General features: G+C 62.0%; 1 protein-coding gene across 14 annotated transcripts in view; it reads left to right on the plus strand.

The window, feature by feature from the left end:
- Positions 1-14,345, plus strand: part of PTPRF (protein tyrosine phosphatase receptor type F) — an 84,403-nt gene that overhangs the window by 59,571 nt on the left and 10,487 nt on the right. For 5 of the 14 annotated variants that reach the window (XM_042246994.1, XM_042247006.1, XM_027968800.2 and 2 more), the window contains 11 exons: positions 623-928; positions 1,609-1,802; positions 4,942-4,968; positions 6,271-6,388; positions 6,469-7,047; positions 7,725-7,822; positions 7,983-8,236; positions 8,332-8,425; positions 9,078-9,290; positions 9,567-9,721; positions 12,174-12,289. In XM_042246994.1, coding sequence (XP_042102928.1) covers positions 623-928; positions 1,609-1,802; positions 4,942-4,968; positions 6,271-6,388; positions 6,469-7,047; positions 7,725-7,822; positions 7,983-8,236; positions 8,332-8,425; positions 9,078-9,290; positions 9,567-9,721; positions 12,174-12,289 — 2,154 coding nt within the window. The remainder of the gene's footprint in view (positions 1-622; positions 929-1,608; positions 1,803-4,941; positions 4,969-6,270; positions 6,389-6,468; positions 7,048-7,724; positions 7,823-7,982; positions 8,237-8,331; positions 8,426-9,077; positions 9,291-9,566; positions 9,722-12,173; positions 12,290-14,345) is intronic. The other 9 variants (XM_042247001.1, XM_027968808.2, XM_027968813.2 and 6 more) reach the window with 6 other exon arrangements.

The following is a 14,345-nucleotide window of genomic DNA, read 5'->3' on the forward strand; positions in this document are numbered from 1 at the left end:
AAGGCTCTGAAGGTGAGAGGCTTGGGAGCCAGTGGGTTGAGGGGCTGCTGGCATCCCGGGCAGGGTGGTGGCAGAACTCACGATGAGAACACCCCCACAATGACAGTGGAGTCCTCAGTGGGACTGGGGTCTGGGAATGATGGGTGAGGGTCCCTCCAATGGGCCCTTTCCCTTAGACTGCCCCAGGGGTCTTGCGCCCTGTCCAGGCGACACAGGCTCAGGCCGCCTCACGCCAGATGAGCCATTGAGTCACTTGTCCTGAGGAGGGGGAGAGCTGTGGGCACAGCCGTGAGCGGTTGTAGGCGTGAGCAGGGATGAGGGTGGCGTGGCCTCCGTTGCTTGTGTGTGTCTGATGCCGTGTGTGTTTCATATGAGATGGTGGATGTGTGAGGCGCTGTGTTAGAGGCCTGCCTGTGTGTCTGTGTGTGTGTGTGGAGAGCCTGCGGTCTAGCAGGAGAGCTGGGCTGTCCAGTGGCCAGTGGTGGCAGCTTGCCTGGAGGGGCCCCGGGAATAACCACGCCACGCCCCCGGGAGTAGCCCGCCTGGGTGAGTTTCCGCTCGCCATGCCTGTGGCCCCCCACCCTCCATCTGCCTGCTTCCCCCCCCCATTTGTCTCCCCCAGCCCCCTCCGCACCCCCCCAGAAGGTGACGTGTGTGAGCGTGGGCTCCACCACCGTCCGGGTAAGTTGGGTCCCGCCGCCGGCCGACAGCCGCAACGGCGTCATCACCCAGTACTCGGTGGCCTACGAGGCGGTGGACGGCGAGGACCGCGGGCGGCACGTGGTGGACGGCATCGGCCGCGAGCACTCCAGCTGGGACCTGGTGGGCCTGGAGAAGTGGACGGAGTACCGGGTATGGGTGCGGGCGCACACGGACGTGGGCCCCGGCCCCGAGAGCAGCCCGGTGCTGATCCGCACCGACGAGGACGGTAGGCAGCGCCGGGGGACAGGTGAGGGGAGGGGGCGGGGGACAGGAGAGCTGCCTGCTACGGGTGAGGATGCACGGGACAGCCCGACAGGACACTGCAGGCAGGGGAGGCTTGTGCCTTGGGCTAGGCAAGAGATGTCCCCACCGGACGCCCAGGGCTCAGCCTCCCGAGCGCCTCTGGGGGACTCCCCATCTTCCCGGTACAGGCTTAATGGCCCCGCCTGGGGAAATGGAGCAAGTAGGACAGCCTGTGCCTGAATCCCAGCCCTGGGGCTCCCCAAGCAGGGGAGCCTCAAAAGGCTGAGGCCAAAGAGGGAGAGAACCAGGGAGACTGGTGCTGGAGACACTAGTGAGGTTCATCTCACTAGACGTCGGGGTGACACGGGCCCAGAGGAGACAGCACAGATTGTGCTGACTCGGGCAGGTCGAAGGCCTGGGGCCCCACCTCCCACCTGGGCCCTCCTCCCCACCAAGTGAGGCAGTCTTGGGCCCAAGGGTCACAGAGTCCCAGGCTCTTCCCCGTGCAAGTGGAGGGAGCCCTCCACGTTCATCTGCAGGGCAGACAGTCTAAGGCAACTGCATCAGGGGTAGTGGTGTGTGGAGGCATGGCCCTGGAGCTGCGCTGTGCCTGCCCGACTTCCTTCTCCACACACCTGACTTCCTCCTCCTCCTGGTCCCCAGTGCCCAGTGGGCCACCGCGGAAGGTGGAGGTGGAGCCGCTCAACTCCACTGCCGTGCACGTCTCCTGGAAGCTGCCCGTCCCCAGCAAGCAGCACGGCCAGATCCGCGGCTACCAGGTCACCTACGTGCGGCTGGAGAACGGCGAGCCCCGTGGCGCCCCCATCATCCAGGACGTCATGCTGGCCGAGGCCCAGGTGTGCCCCCGGGAGGTGGTGGGGTCGGCGGGCAGGCGGGGAGACCGTCGCATTTCACTTCCTCTTTGGAGCCTAGGTTCACTCCCCTCCCCTGCCTGCTCTCAGAGGGCCGGTGACACCAAGACAAGCCGTGGCATTTGGGGAAGCGCTGAGACCAGGAGGTTAGGGCCAGCTGCCAGGATCACTCCCTCCTCTGTCTTGGGTCTGCCCGAGCTGTCCCAACCCAGGCTCGGCCAGCCCCACCTGCCCTGGTGGCAGTCCCAGCCTGGCAGTCACCTCTGGCTCAGCCACCAGTGCCAGCAGTGTGGAGCTCTGTCGGCATGCCCCCAGGCCTCATCCCCCCACCCCTAAGCCCTCCTTGGTGGCTTGCAGGAAATGCACCCGCTGTCTGTTAGGCTGGGTTTTCAAGCTGTGCCTTCCTCCTCTCACAGCCGGGGCGGTCACCTCCCCCCTTCAGCTGTTGTCCCGGCAGAGTTCCGTGAATCGGGCCGGGCTGATGTTTGCTCTCAAGGGCTGAGCTCACAGCCCGTCTCACTCACACCTCTACAGCCTTCCGTCTTCAGGGAATGGTGCTTCTGCCCAGGATCTTGGGGTGAGATTCCTAGGGTATTCTCAGCACTGGTTGGCTATCCAGAAGGAGAGCCTGGGGCACTGGGAGACTGTGCAAGCGGGCCAGAACTTCCCAGGAAGGGGTGGCTGAGCTCAGATAAGAGACCAGGTCTCAGGATTCCTGGGAAAGGCCTGTAATTGCTACCACGACTTCCCTCCCCACACATTCTGTTGAAGATTCACGACACCTGGCGGCGTGTCTGTGCTGAAGGGCTTTCTGTCCAGAATCAGGGCCGTGAGGGGGTGGAGCCTGATATCCCCCCAAGAATGCAAAACCGCTCCCCCCACCCCCCGCCCCGTCTGGCTCTTCACACCACCCCCATCCCGCAGACCGGGATCAGACCGGTGTTCTTCAGGCTGCACTTAGGGCTGGACTCACCCACAGGCAGGCAGGCTTTCTTGTCCAGCTAGGTTCAGTTTTCTGCCCAGAGGGCGCACTCTGCCCAGCGATAAGGGAGCAGGGGGAGAAGGCGGGCCTGTGACTGCATTCCTGGGGCAGGTTGAGGGCTCTTCCTGGAGCCTCCGCGGGTGGACACACCCACCCAGAAGCATCCCGGGAATGGGCTGCCTCCGGCCCCGCTGCCCCAGGGGGGCCAGCAGCACAGCTGCAGCCACTGCGGCTCCAGAGAAGCTGCTTCTCTTCGGGTGCCCCCTTCTGGTCCCAAGTGGTTAGGAGGGAGCTGGGCCATAGGACGCAGGGCACTGTCCTCTTGATCTCAGTCTCCTGTGACAGGAGGTAAACATGCGCCCGAGCTCTAGGGAAGCTGAGTGAAGGTGGAGGACCCGCCTTTGTAGCCCCCGACACCCGGACTGGGTCATTGTGCTCCAGGCCAGGAGGTGAGCAGATGGGGCCTGGTCCCCAGCCTGGCCACAGGGCCCAGCTGTCCCCTCAGCGCCTGGTCAAGGACATCACAGCCTGTCCTTCCCCACAGCACCATCTGCTCAGCCCAGGCCTCATCAGGGGCATGCATGCCCCCCACGACTGTTTGGGCAGACTTGTCTCGTTCATGTGTGTGTCTCCATCTCAAGTGTGTTTCTCGTGGTCGCTGACTCCACCTCCCCGTCTCTTTTCATCCCTGTGGTCTGTTTTTCCTTCCTCTCTGTTTCTCTCTCTCTCGCTGACTGCATTTTCATCTGTCTGTTCTCTTCTCTCCTGTGATCCCTTCCATCCTCTGGCCCTGTGTTTTGCCTCAACCTGTTTCTCTTTCCCTTCTTGTCTGTCAGCCTCCCCCTTGCAAGGCCCTCCACACCTACGCCTGGCTTGGATAGCAAGGGCATCCCCCATCCCCCTAGGCAAGGAACCTAGAGCAGGGCTGGGCCCAGCCACACCTTAGAAAGTGGCCGAGGCCAGGAGGGACGGCCAAGGGCCTCCTCCCATATCTTGTCGCACACTCCTTGCAAGGACTTTCTAAGACAGCTTCCCAGAACAGGAGCAACTGGGATTGTTGGACAGATACCAGACCAGCACTGTGAGGTGGTTGGACCAGAGGACCCCATGGTCTGGCGATGTCATGGCCCCGCTTCCTGTGCTGTGCTGGACAGCTCTCACCCCCCAGCCCTCCAGTGCCCCAGGACCTTCCTCTTTCCACCCTCTGTGCACCACAGCCTAGAGAAGAACGTATTGAGAATCAGCAGCAGCAGTAGTGCCAGCCCAGATCTGTGCCTTCCTATCTTGATGTTCAGGCATCCTGGGAAGGAACTGGGTCTTTCCCAGTGCCTGTGGGGCAGGGTCCAGACTCTGAACTTGGCACTCACAGCCTCTGTCATCTTGCTGACCAGTCTGCCCCGCCCCTTCCAGCGGCATGTCTGTGCTGAACGGCTTTCTGTCCAGAATCAGGGCCGTGAGGGGGTGGAGCCTGATTTCCCCTCTAGAATGCAAAACTGCGCCCCCCCACCCTGTCTGGCTCTTCACACCACACCCGTCCCACAGGCCTGGATCAGACCAGTGTTCTTCAAGCTGCACTTAGGGTTGGACTCACCCACGGAGGCAGGGCTTTCGTGTCCAGCTGGGTTCAGTTTTCTGTCCCTTCGTGGGACATCATCACTTGCCTAGAGCACGCTGCATAATCTGTCTTCCCGAGTGGTATGCTCCTGAGAGTAAAAGGAGATGCTGTGAATGACCATACCAGGACAGCAAGCTTAGACCAGGACTGTTCCCAGCAAACCCGTACAGCCACTTCCATGCACAATACAGACACTTCGGTGTCTCCCCACCCCTCTGCCTGAGCTGTAGGACCCACCCCCTCAAGTCTGGCAGCCTCTCCCTCTAAGCACCTCCACGCGGCGCCCTCCAACCCCTCAATGTCAGGGTGCCCTGTTGCTCTGGCCCTCTGCCCTCCAGGTGTCCCCTCCTCAGCCCTGGTGCCCCCAGCTGGGCTTGTGAGGCAGGGGCTGGGATCTTTGGATGGCGAGTGGTCCTGGGGCGCCACCCCTCTGGCCTGTGCCTGCCACCAGCCTTCCCCCAGCCAGGCCCCTGAGGGCCGGAGCCCTTCACATCCTGTCTCCCTTTCTCTCCCTCTCCCGCGGTCAGTGGCAGCCAGAGGAGCCGGAGGACTATGTAAGTAAGAGGTGTGCGAGCGCGGGCAAGACCCGGGTTAGGCTGGGCTCATGGGACACTCCCCCTCCCCCGCCTCTCCTCCCAGCCTGAGCCGGCAAGATCCACAGGGCACCAGCCACACCTGGAGAAAATTGGCGTTTACGCCGAGCCCCGAGCTGAGCAGCGATTGGCATTTTCGCTAATCCTTACTTCTCGCCTGTCAAGCAGCAATTTCAGGCCAGTGTTCGAGATCGACCGGGCCCTGGCCCTTGCTCTGGCCAGATGGGGGTGGAGTTAAATCCGATCCTGATCATTAGGCCTTATTGATCCCTGGAGTGAAAAATCACCTGCTCCAGGCCCAGGCTGGGAGGCGGGTCTGGGGGCTGGGTTCCGGCATTGGTGTGTTCTGGAGCCCCAGCCCTGGGAGACCCTCCAGCCAGGGCAGAAAGGGCCTGCGAGGGTTTGGTGGCGGCTGCAGCAGCCCCACTCGAGGCTCAGAGCTGGAGGGGCGCCAGGGCTGGTGGTGACAGCTCTGTTCCCACTGCGCGGTGGTCCCCTCCCTCCTCCCACTGTTCCCTCTGTGTGGTGTGGCTTGGCCTCCCATGGTGTTTTTCCGCATGTCTCTGGAAATGATGCCTTGGCTGGAAATGGGCATATGGGTAGGGCCTGCCAAGGCAGGGGGACACTGCCCTGGCTGACTTTTCAGGCGTCATTGGGGACAGTATGCTCCCCAGGGTGGGGGTTCCCTGTCCTCTTCATCTGTCCTCCCTGCCCCAGCAAGCTTTGCAAGGCATACGGTGCTCACAGAGCCAGGGCCTGGGTGGGGACAGGGGTCCTACTCTGTCCTGCAGGGTGGCGCCTCGGCCCGCCCCTCCACCTCCCTCTGTGGCGTGCCTGTGCATGCCTTAGTGTCTATAGGTGGCCCTCCGCCTGCGGGTGCAGGAGAAGCTGCAGGCTGCATGGGTGTGTGTGACAAGGGCCGAGCGAGGTGCTACGTGCGTGCGAGGCTGTCTGCCCTGTGTGTCACGTGTACCCGGGCCCCACGAGGTGTCATTCACAGTACAATGCAGTGAAGGAACAGTATGGCCCTTTGTTCTTGTCTGAAAGGAAGACTGAGCAGCTTGTCTGCCCTAGGCTTGTGGCTCCCCGGAAAGGCTGGGTCCTCCTGGGCACACATCCACCTGCCTGTACTGCCTCCCGCAGGGTCCAGCACTGCACAGCCCCCCTCCCAAGACCTCTGGCCCCGTGTGCCTGGGGTGGCTGGCCCGGTCTGGTCCCTCCTTGCTCTCCTGTGATGGGAATGGGCCCCTCCTCCTCCTTTAGGAAACCACCATCAGCGGCCTGACCCCGGAGACCACCTACTCCATCACCGTGGCCGCCTACACCACCAAGGGGGACGGTGCCCGCAGCAAGCCCAAAATTGTCACAACCACGGGGGCAGGTGAGTGAGGGTTTGGGGTCGGGAGCTGAGGGTGGGGCCGAGAGGAGGGCAGGGCCGGAGCCCAGTGTGTGGCTGTTCAGTCCCAGGACGGCCCACCATGATGGTCAGCACCACGGCCATGAACACGGCGCTGCTCCAGTGGCACCCGCCCAAGGAGCTGCCCGGGGAGCTCCTGGGCTACCGGCTGCAGTACCGCCGAGCCGACGAGGCGCGGCCCAACACCATCGATTTTGGCAAGGATGACCAGCACTTTACGGTCACTGGCCTGCACAAAGGGGCCACCTACATCTTCCGGCTCGCTGCCAAGAACCGGGCCGGCCTGGGCGAGGAGTTCGAGAAGGAAATCACGACCCCCGAGGACGTGCCCAGCGGTTTCCCCCAAAACCTGCGCGTGATAGGGCTGACCACATCTACCACGGAACTGATCTGGGACCCCCCAGTGCTGGCGGAGAGGAACGGGCGCATCACCAACTACACCGTGGTGTACCGTGACATCAACAGCCAGCAGGAGCTTCAGAACGTCACTGCCGACACCCACCTGACGCTCTCCGGCCTCAAGCCAGATACCACATACGACATCAAGGTCCGCGCACGCACCAACAAAGGCGCCGGCCCGCTCAGCCCCAGCATCCAGTCCCGGACCATGCCCGTGGAGCAAGGTGTGTGCTGCGGGCACGTGGCTACGCCTGGGGACCTCTGCTCTCCTTGACTCACTGACCTCTGGCGACTGTGAGCCACCAACCTCTGGTGTGTGACACTCCAATCTCTCATGACCATGATCACTAACCTCTAGTGAACAGGCGCCACATTCTCTGTGTGTGGCCTCTGACCTCTGCTGTCCTTGGCCTACTGACCTCTGCTGGGCAACTCCAATCTCTCGTGACCTTGACCCACTGATCTCTCATGACTGCATCACCGCTCTTGGGTATGCAACACTAACCTCTTGGGGCCACAACCCCCTGACCTCTAGTGAACACGGTCCACTGTGCTCTGGTGCGCGGCCACATGGCTTCTCGTGACCGAGTCCCACTGACTTCTGATCACTCTAACCTGCTGTCTGTAAGCTCCAGCTTCACCCGTGCCCTTCTGGAGAGCCTGACCACGGGTCCTGTGGCTTCTGCCCTGCTTGGTTCTCACCATGAGGAAGAGCCAGGGCTGGGAGCTGAACTGTGTGCAGTGGAAGCTGGCGGGAGTGGGGCTCCTGGCCCTCTGCAGCCATCCCTAATCCCCCACACCTTGCCCCCCCCGCCAATCTCTTCCCAGCGGGGAGCCCTCCAGGCCCATTTATCCCCCTTAGGCAGCCAGAGGTGACTCCTCCCTCCTTACATCCCTACAGTGTTTGCCAAGAACTTCCGTGTGGAGGCTGCAATGAAGACATCCGTGCTGCTCAGCTGGGAGGTGCCCGACTCCTACAAGTCAGCAGTGCCCTTCAGGGTAGGTGGGGCCGGCCGGCCCGACACACGCAGTCCCGCTGCGGGGCCCACGTCGCAGTGCCCGCCCACGCGTCTGCGTTCACAAAGCCCTGTCCCGCAGGCCTGGGAGGGGGCCCCTCACCTGAAGGCGCTGCCTGCGCCCCCTTTCCCCTCCCGTGCAGATCCTGTACAACGGGCAGAGCGTGGAGGTGGACGGGCACTCCATGCGGAAGCTGATCACAGACCTGCAGCCCAACACTGAATACTCATTTGTGCTGATGAACCGCGGCAGCAGCGCGGGGGGCCTGCAACACCTCGTGTCCATCCGCACGGCCCCCGACCTCCTGCCGCACAAGCCACTGCCGGCCTCAGCCTTCGTCGAGGACGGCCGCTTCACCCTCACCATGCCCCGCGTGCAGGACCCCGCACTCGTCAGGTGTGCAGACACGTCTCGGGGGGTGGGGGAGGAGGGTGGGGCTGGTCATGCAGGAACGAGGGGAGGACAGTCCTGATTCGCCTCTGCCCACCCAGGTGGTTCTACATCATGGTGGTGCCCATCGACCGCGTGGGAGGGAGCATGCTGGCGCCACAGTGGAGCACACCCGAGGAGCTGGAGCTGGACGAGGTGCCCGGGGACCCGGCCAGGGCAGCCCTGATGGCAGTCCCATTGCACTGGTTGGCTGTGCCCTGGGGACTCCCCCCCAAACTGGAATTATTCTCTGATTGGCAGCCTGCCCGCGTCTCTAAGGAGACGCACTCTGAGCTGGCTCCTGGGAGCTTTCAGAGAACTCCTGGAGGGCTTACCGAGACCTCCCCAGAGGGGTTTGTGGAGGATCCCCTGGGGTGTGAGGTGACAGAGACATCTCTCAGATCTAGAGAATCTCGGGCCCTGTGATCCTTGCAGTCTCCAGGGGTCTAGAGGCCACAGATGGGCTCGAGTGGAACCCAGCAGTGGTGGGCAGCCAGCCCTCTCTGGTGAGGGTGAGGGGCAGGTTACCCAGAGGGCCCCTTCTTAGCAGGTTGGCTGGGAGGAATGGCACTGCCTGCTGGTGCCTGGCATGATTCTGCACGGACAGTGAGCAGGCTAGGCTCAGGCCCTTAACATGGATGGTGAGCCTAGCCTCAGCGTCAGGCCAGGCTCAGGCCCTTGACATGCATGGTGAGCCTAGCCTCAGCGTCAGGCCAGGCTCAGGCCCTTGACATGCATGGTGAGCCTAGCCTCAGCCCAGGAGCATGTGCTCCAAGGCCCCTGTGTGACTCCTCTGCTCTGCTGCCAGCTGCTGGAGGCCATCGAGCAGGGCGGCAGGGAGCGGCGCCGGCGGCAGGCGGAGCGGCTGAAGCCATACGTGGCCGCTCAGGTGGACGTTCTCCCGGAGACCTTCACCCTGGGGGACAAGAAGAACTACCAGGGCTTCTACAACCGGCCGCTGTCTCCAGACCTGAGCTACCAGTGCTTTGTGCTCGCCTCCCTGAAGGAACCCGTGGACCAGGTCTACCCGAGACCCCGGGCCTGACCAGACACCCCCAGACCGTCTCAGACACCCCAGAGGCCCCAGACCTGCACTGCGGTCTCAGGGCACTAACCCCTAGGATCCAGAAGGCCAACCTGACCTGGCCCTAGGGGCCCAGTGAGCTGACCAGGCCCAGGTCAACCTCTTAGTTCCGGGAGACCCGGCCCAGAGCCCTTTCTCCAGGATTGGGGGTTGGAGGATGGGCAGTCTCACCCCGGGGCTCACCCGCTCTGCTGTTCCTCCACTGGGTCACAGAAGCGCTATGCCTGCAGCCCCTACTCCGACGAGATCGTGGTCCAGGTGACACCAGCCCAGCAGCAGGAGGAACCCGAGCTGCTGTGGGTGACGGGCCCTGTCCTGGCAGTCATCCTCATCGTCCTCATTGTCATCGCCATTCTTCTGTTCAAGAGGTGAGCACTCTGGTGGATGGCCAGCTGCCGTGGACCCCCAGGCCCGCCCCAGCCAGGCACATGCAGGCCGGGGCAGCCACGCTGGCCTGCAGCTTGGGGTGCACGCTCCTGGGCTCGGAGGGGAGCCAGGAGAGCAAAGCAGTGTGTGTGCACGCCCACTGGTGTGAGCCTGGGTGTGATGAGCAGCCGCGCATCTTCACAAAGGATTTGTTCAGGTGCATCCCTGGGCCATGTCTGTCTGTCCATCTCTGTGTTTTGGTGGATATGAGCCTATCTGTCTCTCAGCTTCAAAACACCACCTCCTCCTGGCCTCCTACCTTCAGCATCCCCTCTGCCACCAGCCCTAGATGACTCCCAGCCTGTCTCCCCTGCCGAGGCCTTGAGAGGTCCAGACCCAGCTCCAGGTCCATGTGCCCACGGACACTCAGTTGACAGACGTTTATTCAGTGCCCGCTGTGACCACACCATCCACAGCTTTCCCAGACAGAGGGTGTGTTGAGCCTCCTCACAGCCCTCCCCCAGGGTCCCTGTCACAGGGGATGGGCCCCCTCCTCCCTCCCACTTACCCCCCAGTCTCTCGTGAATATCACTTGACCTGCCCCCCACCCCACCGTGAGCTCCCCACGAGGTGATGCACACGCACGTGGCACGCCTCAGTCCTGCCTCTTGCATAGCTGCGGCCTCCTCCTCTTCTCACCGTGCCCGTTCCTCTCTGTCCTCCTCCCAGCCTGAAGGGTATTTGCAAAGATTTACTTTGTCGCCCTCAATATAAAACTTGGCTTTAACTGGAGAGTTTTATAGCTTGTCTGCAGCCTGACGGTCCATCAGATGCCTGGCTGCTCTGGCCCCTGCCACCACCCCTACATCATCACCGGCCTGGCCTGCGCCCCTCCACTGCACTCTTGTCCCATTCTTGGAGACGCCTTTCCAGGCTCTGGGGCCACGAGGCTCTGCCAGGCCCCTCCCACTCCCTGCTCACTCTGTCCCCCACTGTCTGGTGGTGCTGCCATGGGAACATCGCTGGGCCTGTTTCCAGCACCCAGCACAAGGCTGTCAGCACCCGCTTGTTGGTCCTTGTGTCTGCACACAGGTACACACCCAAGGGGGCCTGTGCCCAGTGCCCCGTCTCTCCCTGCCCTCGACCCTGACCCTTGACCTAGACCCAGTGCCTGCTACCTGAAGTTAGTTCCTTCCTCCCAGGCTGAATAGGGACAAGCTTGCCTGGTTCAGGGCTGGAAGATCCCTGGGTGGGGAGCCTGAGGAGCGACTCCCACGCCCACTCAAGCCCCCTCCATTGCCATCTGGGTCCTGGCGTATGCCAGGAGAGGTGACCCCCCTCCCTGTGAACGCCACGTGGGTGCCGTAGATCGGCCCGCAGTGCCCCCCTGTGCCATGAGAGGGCCTGAGTGTGTGTGGCCGAAACAGTGACGGTTCCTTTCTTCTGTCCTTGCCTGTCTCTCGGGACCTAGTAAACAAGAAAGGTAGGAGTCCTTCCTTCTCTTCACACGCCTCCCCCTGCACTTCTTGTCCCCATGCGCACTGCGGGCCCATCGGGGAGGGGCGCTGCTCAGGCCAGAAGCCGCCTGGCCTGCGGCTGTCTGGTCAGCTCAGCAGACGCCGGGGCTGGCTGTCACCCTCTCCACTTCTGCCCTGCACAGGGGCTGCCCCTTCTCAGGACGCAGGCTTAGCTCAAAACTCTGATGCTGCCCGTGCATGCACAGGCCGACTCGGAACTCCCCAGAGCCTGCCCCCAGGCTCCCAGGTATCTGAGGTCACCGCAGCGCTGCAGGAGACAGAGCCTGGCCTGTGTGCAAGGAGCGCCGGCTGCAGGGCAGTGGGGAAGTGTGTGGTGCACACTGACGCACACTCGCATAAGTTTCCTCCCCGACACAGCTGTGTCCACTGCGCAGAAGCCGTGGACACTTGGCAGCAGATGGGCCCCACAGTCTGTCTTTGATCCTGTCCCTGTAGACTGGGGAGCCGAGGCCAGCAAGGGAAGACTCTGCCCAGCTAGGGGAACACCTTCCCCTGCTGCTCTGCGCCTTTACCCTGATCCCAAGGGCCGGACAGCGGGGGCCCAGCTCTGTGATGTTTGCATATCTTATGTGTTGTTTGCATGTCTACTGCTGGTGACTCCTGCTGCCTCAGCGTGGGGTCTTGCGGACAGCAGCCACTGCCCAGCCGTGACCTGTCCCTGTGGGAAGGAGCCACCAGCCTCTGCGACCCCTTCCTTTCTTGCTGTGCTGGCCCACTGTCCACTCCTACCCCTGCTCCCTCCCCATCCCACCCTGTGAGGCTGCTCTGGCCCTGGCTCCCCTGCGCTCAGAGACCCCAGGCCGGGATGGGAGGGGCAGAGCTGTGGACACAGAGCTCTGGGGCAGCCGGCCATGCCACGTGTCTCTGTCCTCTGCCTGGACCTCAGTTCTCACCAACCACCCTTCTGCCTCTTCAGGAAAAGGACCCACTCCCCATCGTCCAAGGACGAGCAGTCAATTGGGCTGAAGGACTCCTTGCTGGCCCACTCCTCCGACCCTGTGGAGATGCGGCGGCTCAACTACCAGACCCCAGGTAGGGTGGCTCCCCCAGCCTGCCTGCCCCGCCTGGGTGTGCCGGTCTCCACCTAGGGGCTCTGGCCTCACCCTGGCCCCCGTTTCCTGTTCCTGCCTTCCCCCCTTCTCCCTGAACCCATCGACTGTGATGAAGTGACCAAGGAACCCCGTATCCAGTGGCCGGACAGGCGCTGCAAGGCCTGGAAGCCTCGGTGGGTGGGGTGAAGCTCCTTAGACCCTGACCTGTCTTCAGTCAAGCCCTCCAAATATAGGTCCGGGACCTTCACAGAACCCACATCCCAGCCCCGGGGTGGCAGCCCCTGTACCTGCATTCTGACCCCTGCACCCAGAAGAGGGTTTTTTTCGGGGGGATGGCTCATCAGATCTTGTGGCAGGATGGGGATGTCTGCACCTCACCCTTCCTGATGGCTGGGCCCAGATTTTCCATGTGAGCCCTAGGACCCAGCACAGGACCTGGTGCCTGCCCCTCCTTCCCCACCACTGTCGTGGGCTCTCTGGATATCATTCCCTGTCTGCACCCCAGCAGACACAGTTCAGACTTCTTCCTGGGGGAGGCAGGGTCATTCCTCAGCTCCCAGGTGCTCTTTCCATCATGACACCTCTCACCCTGGGCGGGGGTTGCCTCAGTGACAGTCTGAGCTCTGTGAAGCCAGGAATTGTCTTCCCCCACCACCATCTCTTGGGTTGTGCACATGGTGGGTCTTGTTGAGAGCCTGTGAATGAGTGAGCTATAGCACACACAGGGTTTGTGTGTGCACGAACTACTTAGCCCTGAATGCTGAATGACCGCACCATTTCATGGCTGGAAACAACAGCAATGATGTTAGTCTCACAGCTTTTATGAGTCAGAGATTCAGACAGGAGCATAGCAGGAGCAGCTTGTTTCTATTCCAGAATATCTGGGCCCTCGGCAGGAAGACTCAAAGGCTAGAATCATTTACATGAGAGATCAGCAAACTGTGGCCTGTGGCCAAATGTGGCCCACCACCTGTTTCTGAAAATAAAGTTTTATTGGAACACAGCCATGCCCTTTCATACATGTACTGTCTGTGGCTGTTTTCACTCTAGAGCAGTTTAGTAGATATGATACATACCATATGTCCTTAAAGCCAAAAATATTTACTCTCTGGCCTTTTATGGGAAAGTTTCCTGACCACAGAATTCTGGAGACTCGTTCATTCTTGTGTCTGGTGCTTGACCCTGGAGTCAGCTATGGGTCCACCTGGGGTTTTCGGCTCTCTTCCTGCACCCTGGGCTTCCTGACAACACTCCGAGTGCACGTGTCCTGAGAGGGAGAGCCAGGCTGTTGCAACCAGGTGTGGTCACATCTGTGAGGAATCGGAACTCTGGGGTGCTCGGGTCTGGAGGGCAGAGAAGCTGCCCCTGAGAGGGATGTGAAGCCCTAGGGGCCTTAGTCAGGCAGAGGGGCTGGGAGAGAGCTCCTTTCGGTGACAGAGGCAGGTGCATAAGCAGCTGGGGGGCACTGTGTCCTGTAGCATTGGAGCCCAGAGCTGAGTCTGGAGGGTGAGTCACAGAGGGTGCCTCATGCCAGGCTAAGGGGTTTGGACTTCATCTTGAGGGTGCCAGGGAGGCACGAAGGGTTTTCGGCAGGGGAGCAATGGGGTCAGAATTAAGCTCTAGAAGCGTCACCCTGGCTATGGTGTGGAAGGCAGATTGGAGGGGAAGAACCCGTGGCGGCAGACCGTTGTGAAGGTGCTGAGGACCTGGCCGTGGTGCTGGTCATAGGGGCCTGGCTGAGCAGCAGAGCTTGGGCTTGATTCCCCGTGGGGTGAGGAAATAGGGGCAGGGGTCCCAGGATGGCTCTGTGGTTGCTGGTTGAGCAGTGGGATGGCAGGTCCACGGGGACCTCCACACCGACATCTTGGCGGGAACCACAGGATGGGGAGGTGCCGAGGAGCACGCAGTGGTCAAAGCCTGCAAATAGATGAGCTCTCCCCGGAGAAGGGCGCAGCGAGGGGAGAGCGCGGCCCAGGAGCAGCCAGGGAGGGAATGTTGAGGAAGGACAGATGCAAGGATGGCCAAGGATGGGGAGC

Source organism: Ovis aries, chromosome 1 (genome assembly GCF_016772045.2).
Source record: "Ovis aries strain OAR_USU_Benz2616 breed Rambouillet chromosome 1, ARS-UI_Ramb_v3.0, whole genome shotgun sequence".
NCBI classification, from domain to species: Eukaryota; Metazoa; Chordata; class Mammalia; order Artiodactyla; family Bovidae; genus Ovis; species Ovis aries.